The following is a 19,979-nucleotide window of genomic DNA, read 5'->3' as shown; positions in this document are numbered from 1 at the left end:
AGAAAATACCCATATGATACAAAGAAAAGAGTGCTTATCAAATAAGTAGGTTTTCATTTCAACACACTCAAGCCCAGCTTTCAAACAAGACTCTCTGGATCTTTATGAAAGATGTAAGATGAGGAGTCATTTGTAACAGTAGCATTAGAAAACAGAGAAAACCAGCAAGAATTATCATAAGCATAGAATGACTACCATATGTATTTAAATAAATTTGTTCTTTTCAATCTGGAAAAAGAAATAGCTGAGGAAGAACATGGCAGAGCTCATAAAACCATGAATGGTATGGAAATATTGAATAGCAAATTATTTTTTCACCATTTCTTACAATGCAAGAAGTAAGAAACATCAAATTCATTTATCTGACAGCAGACAAGTGTTCCTTCCATACAGTGCATAATTAAATGTAAAACTCTGTCATGAGATGTTAGAGAATCATAATGATAATAGTAAAAGTCAAAAAAGTGTAATTGGGTTCAAGGAGCAATTAAATTAAAAGGGCACTTAAACAGAGAGATCTTGATGCAATCTGCTGTTCAGTTACCTGGGAGGGTAAATTGCAGGAAATATCAGTGTATGCTTGATCTGTTCCCATAATTTTCCTAAATGTCCACTGTTGCCCACAGTCAGACACAAACAGCTGCAGGTACTGGCTGTGACCTAGTACAGCTGGTCTGTGTGTTTTGGCTGTCAGAACAGCTCATCCTTAGGGAGAAATCATTGTTTATTTCCCTGTTGGTAAAAAATTCTCCTTTATGTAACCCATGTGAAATCACTTCAGTTCCCAGGCAATTTTGCCTTTCCCATTAGTCTTGCCCAGCTTAGAAAAAGTTTGTTGCACACACTTCACCATCATTTGAAGCAGTGAGTGTTTCTCATTGAAAGGTAGGCAAAGGCTCTTGGCACTAGAAGTACTGACCTCTAGTAATTTGCATTGTCCAATGCTGGAGTGTTTAAATGACAGAAAGACAGACAGACAAAGAAGGAAAGAAAGAAAGAGAGAAAGGCTGGTTCACATTGATGCTGAACCAGTTTTCTCCAGAATGAGTTGGCCAGTCATTTCATTCTTCAGTAGTATCTGAACAATAAGAGCAGCCTATTATACACCAAAAAAGGAAAATGGCTCTTCATACTGAGAAATTCACTGCAGGGAAAATAGTCTCACAAACCCTGAGACCATTTCTCAGACTGTGGGACATGTGGAGAGGGATGCATCTTACCCTCACAGCTTAGGCAGCTGAAATTCTTGCAGGAGACTGGCTTCTTGTTTTATCGCACCTTTGAAGATATTTTGGGTAGGATGCTTACAGAGTTTAGCGCAGCAAGAGCTCTTGTGGGAACAACAGCTGCAATTCCCTTTGTAGCCTGTCCATGTTGCAAGATTAGGGTAGCAGGAGCAAGCAGGTATTTTTAGCACCCTTGCCTGTAATTCCAGCAAAGTTCTTCCCATTGTGGGGGCTTTGAGGTTGCCTCCTACTAACCTGAAAGAAACAAAGGCTGAGGGGCACAAAGGTCAGTGTTCAGAGTCAAGACTGAAAAGGCAAGAGCAAGAAAGCTGAAGGGAAACTGCAAAGCAGCTTCAAGCAGAGGGTCTGAATCTGGGTCTGATCTTGGCCTTTTTTGCATCAACTGAGACAAGTACTAAGAGTGCAAAACCAGCATGTTTAGCATCATGGAGAATCTTGTCTTCGCTTTCAATAAATTCTTCTGGTTTTAAGCAACATTACTGGGATTCAGAACAAATAAGTTTCAAGAGATAATTTCTATGAAGTTATTTCAGAGCAATTGGAGAAGAATGAAAGAAATGGTGATGTATGCTGAAAAAAATGCTTCTTTCATATTTGAGATGGAAGTTCTAATCTGTTGGGCTACAGACAAAGAAGTAAAAATAATTTTGTTCAGTCAGGACTGTATTTAAGAAAACCCCAAACAACCCGATGTTGTGGTCTCAGGTTACAGGAACACATTTTCTCTTCACTGAGCTCTGTCTCATTCAACTAGCAAGATGGACAATGTCCTGTGCTAGTCAATATTTGTCTTTAGAGTCACAACTCAATTTATAGATTCTTGCTTTACTATAGACTTGCTGTTTATGAACTGCTCAAAAACCAGAATTACTGGTTTCTTCTCAAGCTTATAATTATTGTATCTGAATATTTCATTGACTACATTTGTTTCCACAGCATGTTGTCAGATCAAGAGGTGCTGTTGAAAGGAACTTATAAATAGGGAATGAAACAATCTATACAATGAGAAATTATAGGGAAGAAACAATCTATACAATGAGAAATTATAGTTAGAAGGAACCCAGTAATTCTAGACACCCAATCTAATTTTCTAGAACATAAGTTTTCAGCATATATATTAATGTATTTAACAAAGATTAGTAGATTTTTCAAGATATCAGTGATATCTGGTGTAGCTCTGAATAATCAGACCTACTGCAAATCAAATCACAGCATCTCAAATTAGGTTCCTTTGAGAAAAGTAAGGAAGAATGTGGGATTACCTAAGAAAATTGTCATTTAATAAACACATTTGGGACTAAAAAGGAATATGGACCTATGCCAGGTTCTAGTACAGTTTTTCAGTAGTGTTCCACTGCTTTAGCCACATTAACTTTCTGCTTTCCTGTAACCCTATGTTCCGTTCATTTCACATTTTCCTCCCTCTGCTAGAGATGATGGCAGTGTTTCTGCAGTTGACAGTCTTATTTATCACATGAGCCCCCATTAATCATAGAAAAATCATTGCATTCACTGAAAGAGGCATAAAATCTGTGGAAAAAAACCTATCATCAATATCAAGCTGGAATCAAAATATACACAAACAAGACAGTCAAAATAAAGTTACAACAACATTCTCCCATTTACTAACTCTTGATTATTTGATTGCACCAGAGCACTTAAACTCCTCTCCACCTCATCCTCAACCCACAATGCTTCACAATTCAATCTTACTCCCAACCTCCTCACTCTTCCAGTGCTGTTTCCTCCTCTGACTTGTACATTCCAGATGAGAAACAGTGCTTATATAATTTTGTACCATTAGAGGCTGAGCAGATCTCCATAATAATGGTTTGTACCATTCATATTAGCAGAGAAATTTGCAGTTTAAAATAATTCAAACTTGCAAAGGAATTAGGAAAAAACTCAGCACCTCTAAGACCCTGGCTGTGCCATCTGAAATAGAAAGATCTTGTTAAAATAATGAAATTCTTAATTGCTTTTCTTTTTTAATAATGGTTGAAATTTTTTTTCTCTGCAAATGAATAATTTTTTAAAAATCACCACACATTTGACCACTTGCAGAGAGGCAGATTGATCCTGTGCCCAGCTTCCTCATGACTAGTTTAGTACAGTAAGAGTAATTTTGGTGTATTTAAGGGTCTCTCTAGGTATCAGAGAAAAAATCTGAGAAAGAATCTTGGCTGTGTCTACTTCTAAATGGATCCTCTTGTATTATTCTAAAATTCCTTCTCTCCTACACTGGGGAAAAGTTCTTGTGGTACTTTAATCCTAGAACTTGCAGTGCTAGAAGATAGGGCTGTGCCTTTTGTCCATCCATCACCAAATTTTATTGTTGATTGTGTGTGTGAATTTCAGTGAGACCAGATTGTGTTACTTTAAACTGCAGGATTCCATACATCTAACATAGCACATAATTTATTTTATCTTGCCATTGAATAATTCCAGCTGAAATTGATAGCTGAGATCACGAGGGGTGTCAGATGTGCTGAGACTGAGTTACACAAGGCGGTGTCTCATGGGACTTTCCTGCTCTCAGGAGACAATAGAAACAGCTTTATTGGCTTATTTCAAAAACATTACCATGTCACTTGAACTGGTTCTTGTGGGATCACAAGGGGAATCACAGGAAGTGCTGGTGGAGTAATGACAAGTTGGAAAACAGAATAGAGCAACATGGAAGGAAAAAAGAGAAGCTATTTGAACATTAGATTATTTCTGTTATTACAGAGCTACTTTGTTTTTTTCAACGTTTACTAATTTTTTTTAAATACTAACTTTTTTTTTATGTTTACTCCACGTGAGTAACAATGCAGTAGCCTTGGCAGCCTGCCTGATGTCTTTTGCAACAAATCATCTTCTAGTGTTGTCTATGTAAAATAACTCCTGTCTGGTTGGAGGACTCTTAATTAATGGATCTAGGATTGAATCAAGAAAGGGACATTCTGAGAATTACTTATAACAGAGGAAACTAGGAGGAAAACTAACCAAGTTACCAGCATTTGCAGGCTGGAAGGGATTTCATTTATCTGTAAGGCTGCTTATCACTTGTCCATTTCTCGGATTTCTTAAGGAAGTGTAGACTGATTTTCTATTCGACCCATTAAAAGGGAAAAAACTCTTGGGTTGTGTACTGCTTTCCTATTTTCAACTTAGTGTTTAAATATTAGGTCAGAAATACTGTAATTAATTTTGTACCCAGTTATAACAGAAAATAATTTTGGTCTGGTGGCTCCTGAACCTGTCCTAAGTACAGAGAGAGAACACGAGATGCCTTCTCCTCCAACTTCTGTTTTCCACTGCATTCATTTCAAGTCCCTCTTCAGGTTTCCATGGAAATAGCACAGAAGTGTGCTTATATTCTTGGCATTAAAATATTCATAAAAAGGGATAAAGAGATGGTTTAAATGACAGATGCTGTATTGCTGAAGCAGGCAGTCAAATTTAGGGTTCTTGTCTGTAAATGATCATGTGTGTAAGCGAATGCATTCTGGAGAGAGCAGGCCCAGAATAAATTCCTCACAGCCGTAGGAGAAGGGATAGGCAGGACAAACCTGACCTGCAGAGAAGGCAGGAATGGAATGCAAGATTTCCCAGAACAACGCTGTGAAGACCCTGGGGGGCATCCCCTGGGCTGGGGAGACACAAGAATCTTCCCTCAAAAAGCTGTTAAGACCCCAATGGCCCCTTCCCCAGTCCCTGTGTCTGTTCCTATGTCCCTGAGCCACTCCCTCCCTATTCCCTGACTGGCCCCAATCTTTGTACTGCCCGTGACCAGGGTGACCCCAGGGCCCCTGGGGAGAGAGAAAGCTGGACCTTCCACATGGGTGTGCCTGGGGACTCCGAACATCTCACCATGTGGTGGAATAAAACATCTGTGGATACCATGCAAAGGCCCTTTTAGCTGCTTTACCCCTGGACTTTACTAGCAGCTATTCAGGCTGCAACACAATGCAAAATAAAATGCTGCTAAGATTTTGCTATTAGAAGTTGAACCCTTTCTCAAGGGAAGAGATGATTTAAGCTTGCAGAATAACTTTTGTTAACTGAAAAAAATATTGTGCAACTCCAAACTTTTAAATTAAATTTCAAAATCTTACCTGCATAAAGTTTCTAATTCCTTTCAGTTACTGCAAATAGAATATTCGATACAAAATTAAAATTCTACCCTTTCAAAAAGGCTCTCATACATGTGAACTATTGAGTACATTTAATGTTCTAAAATAACTATAAAAACTCAACATTATTTTAATCTTAGAAAATCTAACTGGAAGCAGAAAATACATTGACTTATCTATATTTTTATTCATTAATCTTATTCAGACTAATTATTTTGGTTGTTTACTCATTATAGAGATTTGGATCTTGAGCACTACTAAAATTCTAGTAATATAAATAAGCATTTATAGTCTAGGAAATCTGTTTTTCTGATTCAAAATATAAACTGTAGTCCTTAAAAGACCATTGTATGGGCAGATTCCACTGCAGTACTTTGACCCTCAAGGAGAATGGAGTACAGTATGCAATATAAAGGCAACTTTTAAAAATTTATGAAAAACAAACAGTAAATAGATGTATAATTTAAAACCTTGCTGTTGGAACATTTACTGCATAGAGGTTTAGTGTGGTTTTCATTATCCAAGAACAAAAGTATTTTTAAAGTGTAAGTCTGTGAAAATAAACACTTCAATATGTCAAAATACTGTCCCTTTTAATAATGGAAGTCAAGGATGTTGTATTGACATGTTTGCATGAAGTTACTCTCAAAAAAACTTGCAAATCATAAGGTAGATGACCAGTGCATACCAATGAAGATCTAGCCAAATGTTTATTAGTCTTCATCTATAAAATCAGCCTGACTTCTGGCATGTTTATTGGTAAATCCTTTTTTTGAAAGACATTCAAACAAGGGTAATATGCTAGCCTGCTAGACCAATTACCCAAGCTCTACATGCAGCAAATACTCTGGGATATTTTTATGCTAAACAAGTGTTTAAAGAAGTATTTATTTCAAAAAACACCTTTTTATTATCAGCCATACACATCTGGAACTGAGAAAAGCAAGACAGACAAGGAAGATTAAGCTACTGATGCAAGCTGATAGAACAATCAAGAAATAAACCCCTCATCTCCACTGCTCTACCACAGAAAAGGAACATTATAATATGGAAAAGTTTAGGAATTGTTGTTGTAGGGTCACTGCAGATATGCTCTTTTGACTGCATCTATAAAGTTTAATAACTAACATTTAAAAAAACAATACACCCCCTCTCATACACAATTCTGTATTATGATGCTGCCATTCAGGCCTCAGCTCTGGGGATTGGGCTCCTGGAACAGCAATGTATGACATAAATACCAACACTGAATCAAGAGGAGCACATCAAAAGGAGCAGCAAGGACTTAGGAGAAGTGTTTGTCATCTGCTGAACAACGAGAGAGAACAGCACGACACTAAACAACTATTGAAGCAAAGATCCTTTGAGGATACATTAGGGGATTTAGACAGCAGTGGCTCAATCATTCTCTCTGGAAGGTGCATTTGTCATCATATGACACTTCTGTTTTTTAAAAACTTACCTTCTTTCTCCCACCAGAAATGACCCATGCCCTAATCAGAGCTGTATGACACAGATACCACTTTACCACTGAATTTTAAGAACAGTGGAGGTATTTTATGTCCAGGATTTATTACCATAGAAAACCTGTTGGTTTCCAGCTTGCACTTTTGGATGATCATGTAATTTCCCTATTGTTCAGAGGATAATCATCTTCATAATAGAGAAAACAGTAGAATTATAAAAGCATTTGTCAAGCTCTTCCAGAAAACTCTGATCACTTCTTAATGAGCATGCCCTAGAATCCTTTGTGTAAGGCAAACTGAGAAGGCACCTTGCAAAAGCCCTCAGTGGAAAAAGGATTATAATGTCTCTAAAATCTTCACCTTAAGTAGAACCTGCAACTAACAGAAATCATACCATCTGTAAAATCCATATTCAGAATAATTTCCAACTAAATCTCTAACTAATCACTCCCAGTTACATTCCATTCAAGATAGATGCAGGCTACTTTGGAGCAAAAAGCCTCAAAACATGGGACAGGGCTCCTCAGCAGAAATACTATTGCATAAATGTTAAAATCATATTATTTATTAATCTTTCTGCCTCTAGTGCAAAACTGAAAACTAATTGATACCATATTTAACCTAATAATGATTCTTATAAGTGGAATAAAAAATAAAAAAACCCAAGATTTTTTTCAGAGGTTTATGAATGGGAAAGAGTTCAGATACCAAGCAATAAAGAGTGGAAAAATATTAGCAATCTACCAGTATGGCCTGTAAATTCAATACATAATCATGTAGGTGAGCCAAGACTTTATCTTATAACTCATCTTCTCTTTGCTGGCCAGCTGCACCTCACTTGACATTGCCCTGCTGTGTGACTGATGCCCCTTTAGCAGGAGCCATTATTGAGCTATGTCAACTTCAAAAAGTGACATAGTGGCATTACAAATTGGGGATGAATTATTCATGAAAATAATTATATTGATGAGGAAGAATGATTGAAAAATCAAACTGGGGAAAGCCAGACTTTTTTCCTTCTGTATTTCTTAGCTGTACAGCGCCTCACTTCTCTCTGATATTGTACAAGAGCTTCCTTATTTGTATTGTACCTATACACTGAGCAATACAACAAATTGCATATAAAACTGATTTCTAAATAGGAAAGTCAGCATCATGAGTCAGAATGCAAGATATCATCCAGGATCTATTTGCCAATAAAGGAAACAATTGAGAATGTGCAGTATTAATAAAGAAAATTCATACTAATAAAAATTAGCAATTTCCTCACAGCAAATAATGAATGCAAAGAGCACAGAAATACAGAAGTATTAATCAGGAAAGCAAAATACAAAGAATTAAAATCTGGAGCCTGGTTTTGCTCATATTAAAATCAGTGGTAGTAATATTTTAATTCATTTTGTTGTTTGAAAACTACTATCATATAAAATGAAATTAGCATCTACAATATAATCTGTTTGAATTCTGTACAATTTCCCAGTACTGATTCTTCAGTAAAACAAGTATTTCAATTATTAAGCTGCATGTATGATGATATAATATAATATAATACATAAGGATATTCATAAGGATATAATATCAGGATTTTCATCATCTAGTTGTATATTTTACAGGACTCCTTGTTAAACCACTACACCCATCTAAGCCAAGAGCAGACAGGTTTCCCAGGCAAGTTCTTTCCCACTGGCTCATCTTTTAGCACATGGGGACAGCCTATCCTGCTCCTGTGCCTTTAAAATTTCCTTCTTGAAGGATGTCCAGCTTTCCTGGCCTCAGGACTGTCCCCTCAAGGGACAGCCAGTCTCCTAAACAGGCCAAGTGCAAGGTGTCAGTTCTGCTGAGCTCCCTCCTTGGTTCCTGAGAATTGCAAACTCTCACTTTGTGATTGCTGTGCCAAGGCAGCCTGCAAGCAGCACATCACCTACAGCTCTCCTATTCCTTCTGCAGAGTTTCTGGCCACCCATTGCAGCACTCCAGTGGTGCCAGTCATCCCTCCACATTTCTGTGACGGCAGCTGTCATGGTTTTCCTGCTGTGCAGTGCCTTCCCGCTCCCTGGTTTGTTGCCCATGCTGTGGGTGTTGGTGTAGATGCACTTCAGTAGAGCTACTGATCCCACCACCTTCTGTGGGGAATGAGCACTTCCTACACATGACCATTCTCAGGCTTTACCATGATTTCTAACACATCAATAACCTTTATGTCTTTTATGTCTGGCAGCTGGATCAGCCTTAGCTGCCAGCGAAAAATTGGTTCAGCCTCTTTCCTAAAAAAATAGAATTAAACCTCCCACTATTTCAAGACAGTATTTATCTGACCTAACTTCCAGCCAGTTGTTCTTTGCCTTTCTCTGTTAGATTATGTATTTCTTTAAATATTGAGCATTTTTTGCTCCTTCAAGTATTTATACACTAAGCAGGTACTTCACTTTTTTTTTAGCTCTACAAAACTAATTAACCTTTTGAAACCTTTTTAAATTCTCTAAGTCTCAGTCTGGATTGCTGGATAGCAATGACAGCCACATGCTCTGCAGAACACTGCCTCCAGGACATTTTAGGCACAGCCACAAAGCATTTACTCATGTCAACTTAAATTTTATATTTTTTAACACATCTTTAACCTCCTTTGTTAACCTCTCACATTTCCAATTCAATTGGATTTTTTTCCTTTTTCCATGTGTGGGTTGTTGAGGGGTTATTTATTTCTTTCTTCCTAATTCCTACTTTGATTTGTTCTCTGAAGAGCAGCAAAGGCACTCGGCAAGCTCCTGTTGGAGCCATCCCTCTGTGTAGCACTGCCAGGAGAATGCACACGATCAGACTACACCTAGTACAGGCTTTATAAAAATTAGTGTACTCTGACAAGTCCAATGACATCCCTAATCAGTATTACCAGGGTGCTACTGCATGAACATTTACACCAGCAGAATTCCAACTGATCTGGGGAAATATTAATGGAAATAAGCTCATTGCTATGTCAGAGTTAGAGTGGGAAAGCTCAGGCTACTGGGAGCTTTGGCAGGACCAGGCTGAAGCCATTGTCAGCAGCTGTGACACCCAGTGCAGTGTTGGCAGGGAAAGAGCAGAGGGAGAGAACATCAGGGTGGTGAACTGAGGGGCCCAGCTGTCCTGGAGGAGGTGCAGCACGTCTGACAAACCACCATGGCCTTCTACAATATCAGTTTAGGCACAAGCTTTCTCCCCACAGCTGAGAGACCGAAGGATTCTTGCTTCTCATTTTATGCTAAACTGGCTTAAACTATTATCAAGAGTTTATTATTACTGATGGGAAATGGCTGGGAGTTGGTTCCTATTAGCAAAGTAAAATATGGCCAGGCAGTAAATAATGAGAAAAAGTACACAGAGAGTATGTGGACTGTGTATTTTGAAAGCAAGTTGTTTCAATCAGCTTAATAATGGAAAGAAAGGACAGTATCAAGCTTAAATATCTAAAAAATAAGTGACAGGAGTTAAGAGAGCTGAATTAATTGGAGTAGAGGAGTTATTCATTGTCTGCTAATTTTGAAGTATAATCAGGGGACACTGTCATTGGTTGACAAGTTAAAAGTTTAACTGAGCGTATTAATAGCTTTCAAAAAATGAATTTTGATGCTCAAAAATCTTTCCCAAGATACAGGCATACGTATTCAGTCTTGGCAGCACACAATCAAAAAAAAAAAAAAAAGGCTGAAAGAAGTAAAACTGCAGCAACAAGGGCAAATTACTAAATGTCTGCAAGTGTATAAGATCTGTTTAATGGCCAAGCTTATTTAATATCTTAGTTAATGACAGAAGGAGTAACTATAGTAACAGATAACACCACATTAATACATGCCATGAACACAGGCCAGGATTAAGACAACAATGTAGCAGAATTAGAATTAATTTCAGCTGTATGCCAAGTCACAGAGATTTTTTAAAATTCATGTAAGTAATTCAATTCAGGGATTTTGCAGAATTGACAGAGAGTAGTCACTAATGATCCTTACAAAGGAAACAAGCAAAATGAGTTTCAAGTTGGGTAAGATTTTTGCATACACAGAATATTTTATATGCAAAAACAGGAACAAAGAAAGTTATATCTGAAAAGGCTCTAGTCTAGATTCAGTGCTGCTTCAAACTGCCCCATGAGAATATGTCTAGGTATAGTTTGGTGATAAAATATATGTATTTGCAAAACTCTATACCTTAAACTGACCACCTCTCACAATAGCCTTATAACAAATATCCCTCTTTTCTTAAGTTGTAAAGTTTCTAACTTTACAACAGTTAGAAACACTGCAGTTTACAACAGCAGTGCTGTCTAACTCAGCCAGAACTGCTCAGCCAATGTTGCACTGATTGGTATGAAAGGTTATTAGGATGATTACCCTGTAAGGATATTAGTGTAAGGGCAGTAGACTTAGTAGTAAATTTTGGAAAAGAGAACGTGATGAATCCTGTAACCCTCCAAGAATAAGAATGGTCAGGGACCAGTCCATGGCCAATGCTGGCCTGACAAGGTTGTTGATTTGAATCTAAATTACTGACTTGTAATAATCTAAATTACTGACTTGTAATAATGGAAGAAAGTTCTGAAAAATCCACCACCACCAAAACTCACTCTGAAGCTGTATTAACAGCAAGGATCCTTCTTTGTTCCAGGATTTCTCCTTGTTTTTAAGGCTAATTGGACTCCACTACTCTCTCCAGGGTTGGCATGCCACAGAGAGTTGTTACAGCTTATACACCTACAAAAATAACCCAAAGTAGCTGTTTTTCTAGACCAGGATGGAATTTTCCTTTTTTTTATTGGCACATTTCTACTCACTGTGATTGTTAAGTAGACAGCATACAGAATTATGAGAAATGCTATCAACACTTCTCTACCCACCAGATGGATTCTAAGTTTCTAAACTCAAACCACATTATTCTTTTTGTGGCATTGGGCTTCAGTGGGATCTTGACCCTCTACAATGCAGTCAAATGAATTTCCAAGCTACATCTATATCATCAATGTTTCTCATAAGTCTTTTAAAAGTTGCTCAGTTTATTGTTAAGTTTACATTAAAAGCTATGTATTTTCATCACAAAGAAGTAAAACTGATTGCCACTTCATATGCATTAAGTTTCAGAGAATCTAATTAACTTCTGAAGATTAATCCTCTACATGTCCAAGAAGCATATTTTCCATAAGGCTAGGTCAGGCTTTTCACGTGAGCCTCACAGCCCTAAGATTATGTGGCATTCCTTAATGTTCAAGGGATTCTTTGAGGGCAAATTTACAGCTTGCTTTTAAGGAAATGATTTGCAATAGAGTCATCTAGAGAGTTGCACATAAAGATGACAATATGCTGTCGAAGAACCTTGTATTGCTATCGTGTATTCCTCTTCTAATTCCTTGCTTGCTATAACCAGTTCTCCAATTTCACTTGGATCTTTCCTATACAATATATTTCAGAAGATGTTCATGGCTTTCCAACCCCGTTGAGAGAGGCAGAGACACTCAGTTTCTTTCCTTCACAAACTGATTCTTTATCCTACTGATATTATCCAGTGTGTATGATCAGCTCCTCTGCCTGTCAGTGGCTGTGGCTTTCTGACTCATGACAATTCTCCCAGTGCTTGACAGGTGCCTTGTGTTCATGTGTACTACGCTGGTGGCTGCTTTAACCCTGCACTTACAGAGCAAGCTTTACTGCCTCTACACTGATAGCCATTCCTGGAATTCAGCTGGGTTTTGCTTGGGTTTTTTTCCTTCCTTTATAATTTGAAGAGCAGCAGTGTTACTGGATCACTGAGATTTTAACTTAAGTTCTGTTTATTCATCTGTCAGTAGCCAAGTCTTTCCACCTAAGAACTTTTCTGAGCCTGAAGTTCATAGGATATTTCGGAGCATTCTGGCACTCCTGATGCCTCAATGTTTTATTTACTTTAGTGCTGTAAAGCTTGGGATTCATTTAAAAATCACAGCAAAACACCTTACCTAGTCTAGGACTTTTGAATACAGCCAGTTACAGAGACCAAAACCAGGGAGTTACATCATCTCTGAGGCATTTGTCATGGGGAATTTTAGCCATTGCCTGCTGTTACCTAAATACATCAGGAAATTCAGTCATCTAATTCAGATGTAAGTCTGACAGCTAGCCCTGGATACCAAAGCAGGCAAATACTGCCCAGTAGGTCCATTACTTCTGTGCCATGGTTTTCCAAAACAGGCAAAAATCTTTCTGGTTTTGCCCCTGTGAATTTCTTCTACTGCTCTACAGTGACAGAAATATTTATCTGTAGGTTTAAATACAGGGTTGTCTTAGGGATTAGTCTATTGACATGAAATAGATAAGCCTCACAGGAAGGCTACCCAGGCTTTTACAATCTCATGCTGGCATCTTCCTGCAATCATACAATGGCATTAGAATGAGTCTATTTTTTGTATTCCATAATGTGGCACATTATCATATTTATTACTTTTTTTTCCCAATTAGAGGAAATAATTTAGTGAACATATAGACAGAATTATTTGCATATATGTTACCATTAGTATCTGAAGTTACATAGAATGTAAAGTTCAGGGTATAGCAACAAATCCAAATACGAAAAATTGCTGTCCCATGTGTTCTATGTGAGAATATTCACATAAGAAGCATACAATTGAACAATGTAAACAAAAATAAATCTTCAGACTTGAAAGAATATCTAGTAAAAAGCCTGCAGTTGATCCATCATTTCCTGTTGTGTATATTCAGTATTTTTCTGCTGTTTACATATTTTAGAAGGCACATGCTTGGATACAAGTCCTGAGGCTAGAATTGTGATGCATTACTATATAAAGTTAAAGTTGGGTAAGGGACTATATATATTACTTTGTTAAGTGCAAAAAGGCTAGAATTTCATTTGCAGTGCTGAAAGATTACACACATGAGTACTGAAGTCATCTAGGCTTTGCTCCCACACAAACTTCACTATGAAAAGTCTTGAAATGGAAAAGCTGCATGAAAAAATGTAACAGTGTAGGTCAATCTTTTTCTAGGATTCTCAAGTGACTTAGTTTATCAGAAAAATGTTTCCTGACATGATGTTTTACCACTGGTAATAACAGATGCTAGAAGGGCTATGGGTACACAGATCACAATTTCCCCTCTATCCTGACTGTTAGTATTAGCATTGCAGGAAAAGCGCTGCATGCCAGAAGGGATTTTTAATACCCTGAATTACTGAAAAAGCTGAACTGTCAGGAAAGGCAAATAAGCCCCTTAAGTATTTGGCGTCGGGGGGGAAAAAAAATGTTACCAATGTTGTTAATGTTGTTTACTTGATTAAAAAATTCCTGGCAGAAACAGGATTTCTGTTCAAAATTCATACAATTAACATATGACAGAAGGCTTCCCAGTAATTGAGAGGTTCCATTATGACCCCAGCAATTAGTGTTGCATGAGGCCTATTCCAACCTGAACTGTCTGCTGCAGCATTCTTTTTCATCTGCATCTCTGCATCTTCCTTTTAAAAAGATACTAAAAAAATAGCCTCAAAAAGCCTAAAATTCACTTGTTACCTGCAAGCAGTTTTCCTCTAACATCCATACTCATATTTTTACTGAACCAGTGTCATTTTTAGACCTGCACAACCTTTACTTGGTATCTCCTGCACCATGTGAATCTCTTGTGGCTACTGACCTCAGGGATTCTCAAGCACACACTCTTGTTTAACTCAGTTCATTATGTACTTCATTATTGCACCTTTGAAGCATTTCTCAGTCTCAAACCCTGTTGCGGGTACAGGCTGTGGAAGAAAACCATCTGTGAAATGTACAGCAGGACAGAGCTGGACAGATGGGGACACTCACAAAAGAACCAAGAATCCTTTCAGTGGGGACAGGCAGCAGCACTGACTTCTGAGAGTACACATTATTTAACATTCTCTAGCACACATTCATTTAAAAAGAAATTGAAATAAAGATGAGACACTTAGATATGAACGGCTAGTGCCTTCGAAATGCAGGATGCCACATGTAAGAAGGCAAAAAAATTATTACTTGATAATGTAACATGATCAAAGGCCAGAGATGGCATCTTAATATGGAATAAAAGATAACAACGGGTCAATCAGCTGCTAAGGACCATGAAGAACAAGACAAGTAATTTATTTGACACAGAAGAGAAGAATATCAGCATGGGATATAAAAACTTAAGGAAACCTTCTCAGAGTGCTGGTCAGGAATAATAATCATACAATAAATCAATAGCAACCCAAATGTATTTTGCAATTTTGCAACTGTGTCAAAAGAAGAGGCAGCTGTTATGTGGTTGAGTCATGCTAACTAGCTATGGTGCATGGAATGATAAAGCTATATTTATTAGATTAGGTAGGGGAAAAACCTCCCAAGATATTGTAGAAATGAAACCAGACACAGATCACATTTCCAAATAACCCTAGATAAGTAGGAAAAGTATTGTTACAGAATGATAGAGCATACAAGGTGGAGGAAAAAAGTGAACCGTAATTCTTCATTTATCTTTCTTTTTAGTAAACAGCTAAATATCGCATATGTTCAACAAACAAACTAATATACTGGTTTGTCCAGGTCTACAAACTGTCAGCTCGGGTGATTTTGTTCCTAGGAGTGATGTTACCCAGAATAAAACATAGCAGGAGAAAGACAAAAGCCCCTGAAAAAGTCAGCCTTCCCCTTCTGTTATTTGTTTTCAGGCAGGATAAATTTAACTTAGTCACTTAAAATGTCACACAAAGGAAAAGTTGTCCAGGCAGCCAATAGTTTGGGCATTATTTTTGTTCTCCTGTTCTGCTCACTGGTGTCACTACAACAATCTCACCCTCAGCAGACTTCACGACTCAGCTATAATCAGAACACACAGTGTGCAGTGTGGTTTTCCCCTCATTTTTTACCATATCTGTCAATCATTATTTTAACGCATCTTCAATAAAGACAGAGTTCATGCATAGCTTTTCTCCACTTCTGTCAACAGGATCACAGAAGTTTTCATATTCATACAGATCATTTGCTCAACTTTCACAGTTTATAAATCAGCCAGATTCTTATATGCTCTCTCGAGCAGTAAGTTATGTTGGCAGTAGACTAGTTTTATTTAGCAGTTCTCTTCACCACAGATACTACACCAAGAAGCATTTTACATTCTGGAAATCCATCATTTGTAGGGCTTTTCTCATGAGTGGCAGTCTCAGTGTTGCAGTTCCAGTAATGTACCAATATATTGTTGGTCTTGTATGGACCAATGCTTATAAGGATTTTTCAGAGTATATTGATTTTTTGCCCTTTTAGGTAGTTCTTTTTGATTTTTAAATCTGAACAGTAAGGCAAGTAAGGAAAAGTCAAAAGAATTGCAAGAAACTCCTAGTCAGGCTCTAATATTAAATACTTTTCCTAATATGTCTGAAAATGAGGAGAAAGAATTAGTGGCAACGCTTCTCTCATGTCAAGAAGAGGTTACTAAACAAAAAAGCAGATACAGAAATCTTTTACAATAGGAAGACACTAATGCCAAGAAAAGAATCTCCAGATAATGAAGGGTAAGTCCATGCACAGGACAGTGAAATGGCTCATGAGAATAGTACAGAAAATAGAAGTGCTGTTTATAAAAATCACTACAGGAGATAAGAATAGTGAGTAAAAGCACTACGGAAGATAAGGATAGGGAAATACTACATATGTGATAAGCTATACCAACAAAAAGGGGCCATCATGCATCCCTACCCATAAACTCCCTTCTCTTAAACACCATGTTTTACATGGCTGTCAGAAAAGTAATTTCAAGTAAAACCCCTGTGTAGCTTAATTCAAGCACTTTGAAAGTCACAGCAAATATATATTTATGTACCTGTAAGCATTCATATATTTCCCATGGCTACTGTGTTTGTGTGCTGTGAACACCAGAAGCTTACAACATTAAAGACTATTAAATGGGAATGGCTGTTCTTTGGACAAGGCAAACTGGCCATTTAACAAGAAACAAAGAAAATTTTAAATATAAAAATGTCAAACTAATTAGAAAGCATGTTTAATTAATTTTTAAAATTAATTTCATCCCAAATTCCTATTGAAAATCCTGGGAAAAAAAGGGGAGGAAACTGTTACTTACTATTATTTTACCTTTGACATTTCCCAGGACCTTCATGGTGTCCAATCCTGTACACCAGGATGTTACTACTGCCTACCTTTTTAACTGGTGTTTGAAGTAACAGTTAAGCAAGTAAACTTTTAGCTAAAGGCACCAAAAAATTTAAAATTGGTTTCATGTGAAGAGCACCTCCATTTCCCAAAAGTAACATTAAATAACTAACTGTCCAGTGGGGAAAACTATCCAAATAAAGGAACCATAGCTTCCAGGTTTTCCTAATGACTGGGGATTACTGCCTTGGGAGTGAAAGAAGGAGGGGGAGATAAAAGACCAAATACTGATGAAGGAGAAGGGAAAAGAAGGAAAGAGAACAAGGAGCAGAAGTTGCACTTACTGTTTGGTTATCTTCATACAGCTTCAAGTCATACCCACTCAGCTCCACACAGAAAATTATTGCTGTAACCCCCTCGAAACAGTGGATCCACTTTTTGCGTTCAGATCTCTGTCCACCCACATCCACCATTTTGAAAGTCAGCTCTTTGAAGGTGAACTTATTTTCTACAATCCCTGTGGTCATGTCCCGAGACCGCAGAATATCTTCCACCGTGGGGATGTAGTCCAGGGCTGCGATCCGTTCCAGGTCGTTCAGGTAGTAGGCAGCGTTATCCTCCAGGTGGTACTCGTTGGAGCGGCAAAAACACTCCTGCACACCGGGGTCTGCCCACAGCCTCTTCATCACCCCCAGCAGCTCCGGGGTAATCTCCCCTTTGCTCTCAGCTGGGCCTGTCAGGGCAAAAAGCTGCACTGCATCATATGCTCTGTCAGGATTGTGAAATTCTATCTTGAGGGTGGCCAGAGCCCGAATGATACGTGTGAGAGAGTCAATTGCATTATAGATAATCAGAGGTTTGTATTCCTTACAGGCCTCCAAGTTAAAGCCACCGCTGTGAATGATTTTCATCTGCTTTACAATAGTACTCTTCCCAGAATTGCTGGTGCCCAGGAGGAGGAGTTTTATCTCTCTTCGTTGTCGCTGACTTTCAGAGCGCAGGTGGCGGTCAATCCTACGGGACCGCCGCGCTGCCTCTTTCTCCTCAGAGCTTTGCCGACATCCCATGGTACAGCAGGCAGGTACAGAGGGAAGGGGTGCAGATTGGCTCACTCTGGTGGCGTCTCTCAAAAAGATCTGCAGTGTCTTTCAGTTCTCCTGCCAGGTACACCCCGAATGGAATAAAGGTCACTATCCAATACCTGATGATCCCCGATGCCTACAGCCACCTAATTGAGTCCCAGCAAGGGTGCAAACCCATGTAGGTATGCAGCCACAGAAATAGTCTCTTCAGCAGATCTCATGGCACTCCCCTTTCCAGTGCATGAACTGTGGCACATTCCTGTTAATGATGGGACGCTTCCCTTTGCCACAGTTTGTCTAAAGCCATCAAATACCATTTCTGTTCTGCATAATGATTTTGCTGCCTTCTGTCCAAAGGTAAGAAGCTGCACTTTTGCCTTCTCTGCTGTAGCCTTTTCTTCTGATTGTGTTCTCTGGTTGCTGTGGTGATGCTGCAAGATAAAGCTGAAGCTCTTTTCACTGGTACTGTACTTGTTTTGTTTCTCTTCCCCCACTTCTTCAGCTGATCCAGTTCAGCTCTGTAAATCTGTGCTTTCCACCTGCCAAACAATGGGAAAATAAATGAATGAGAGAGTCCGCTTCCTTGCAGCAAGCCGCTCACTTTTTACTCCACTTCTAGACTTCCAAACCTTTTATTATGCCAAATGGAAAATACAGATGGAAAAAAATGTAAAGAAAAGCAAATATCTAAAGTTATAGTAAAAGCATAGGGACAGCTGAAACTCACAGACGAAGAAAATGTGGTTTCTGAACAATAGTAAATCAAATCTCCCTTTCAGCTTTCTGTGTTTTTTATTATCTAAACCTACGTGAAAACAAACAGTGCTGAGCTGTGCCCCAGTTTCTCCCTCAGCAAGAGCTTATGGCAGTGCTTTTCCTGCACAGTTCTGTTCTGACTGGTTTGTCTGAAGTAGAAAATGAAAACTCACAACTACTTTTCCCAGCCTCTCTATTTATATCAATATCTTATATTCAGACAGATGTCCTCCTGAGTTTTCTTTCATCTTATCTATCTCCACTGAACATTTAAATAACTAAATTAAGAAACAAAAGATGCTGATTAACTTTGCTTCATGAATTTGAGAAAAGAAGAGTTACTGATCTTTGTAATCAGCTCTTTTCTTTTTTCCCCTTGGAGAACAGTATTGTTAAACACAGTACCTGCGTCTTGCTTAATCAATAAAGAGATGCAAACTTTGTAAGCTTCTTTCCATACCCAAGCTAAATGGTTTTGAGCCTCCTCTCTTTCCATTTCAATACAGGAAAATTCTGAGCTACAGTAAAAGAGAACAGTGACTACAAGATGAATTTTTCATACACAAAGCACAGGAAACACCATCCCAAGCAAGGGCAGAGAGCTTTTCAGTGACTGTTAGAGCAATTATTCTTTCCCAGATTAGACTTTAAGCCTACTAGCTGGAACTCTGCAGAAGGCAGCAGCAGGAAGCAGTTACTCTGGCAGAGGGAAAACACATTACTAACAGCTGACTGGTGATCATTTGCCTTTCTCCTAGCAAGGGCTTGCTGCTCCCACTAAGCTCTGAGCACAGTGGGCAGCGGAATCACAGATGTCACAGCTTCCTCCCTGAGTGCTGCCCTAGGACACCTTGGCACCTCTTCTGCTGCCTGGTTACTTGTGCCTGGAGGCTCCTCAGTGAGTGTATTTGCAAACCAAAGTACACGGTACTGAGATCCTTACAGAAACTTGCAGAGTCTACTAAAGATAATTTTCTACTACATTTTAATAAAACTAAGTCTCCCAACACCATTTTCAAAGTTGCTCTACAAGCCTTTTTAAGTTTCCCTATTTGAACTTACCAATATTTAAATGTAGATGTGACAATAAATTAAAACACATATTAAAGAGAATGATTCCACACTACCAGGAGAGAGATAGAATGTTCCAAGCCAGATGTTGAGCCTCAAGCTTTTGTGAGAAAAAAAGT

The 19,979-nt window shown here is 38.3% G+C and overlaps 2 protein-coding genes across 4 annotated transcripts in view; one reads left to right on the top strand and one right to left on the bottom strand.

Annotated features, from left to right (window-relative positions):
- RSPH14 (radial spoke head 14 homolog) overlaps nucleotides 1–19,979 on the top strand; it is a 72,751-nt gene that overhangs the window by 17,478 nt on the left and 35,294 nt on the right. The window lies entirely within an intron of this gene.
- GNAZ (G protein subunit alpha z) overlaps nucleotides 1–19,979 on the bottom strand; it is a 50,458-nt gene that overhangs the window by 11,398 nt on the left and 19,081 nt on the right. For both annotated transcript variants that reach the window (XM_068209069.1, XM_068209068.1), the window contains one exon: nucleotides 17,296–18,572. In XM_068209069.1, coding sequence (XP_068065170.1) covers nucleotides 17,296–18,018 — 723 coding nt within the window. In that variant the 5' untranslated portion in view covers nucleotides 18,019–18,572. The remainder of the gene's footprint in view (nucleotides 1–17,295; nucleotides 18,573–19,979) is intronic.

The sequence above is a fragment of the Anomalospiza imberbis genome, chromosome 18 (genome assembly GCF_031753505.1).
Source record: "Anomalospiza imberbis isolate Cuckoo-Finch-1a 21T00152 chromosome 18, ASM3175350v1, whole genome shotgun sequence".
NCBI lineage: Eukaryota > Metazoa > Chordata > Aves > Passeriformes > Viduidae > Anomalospiza > Anomalospiza imberbis.
Note: the sequence above shows the minus strand (reverse complement) of the source record. Positions and strands in the feature narration are given on the sequence as shown.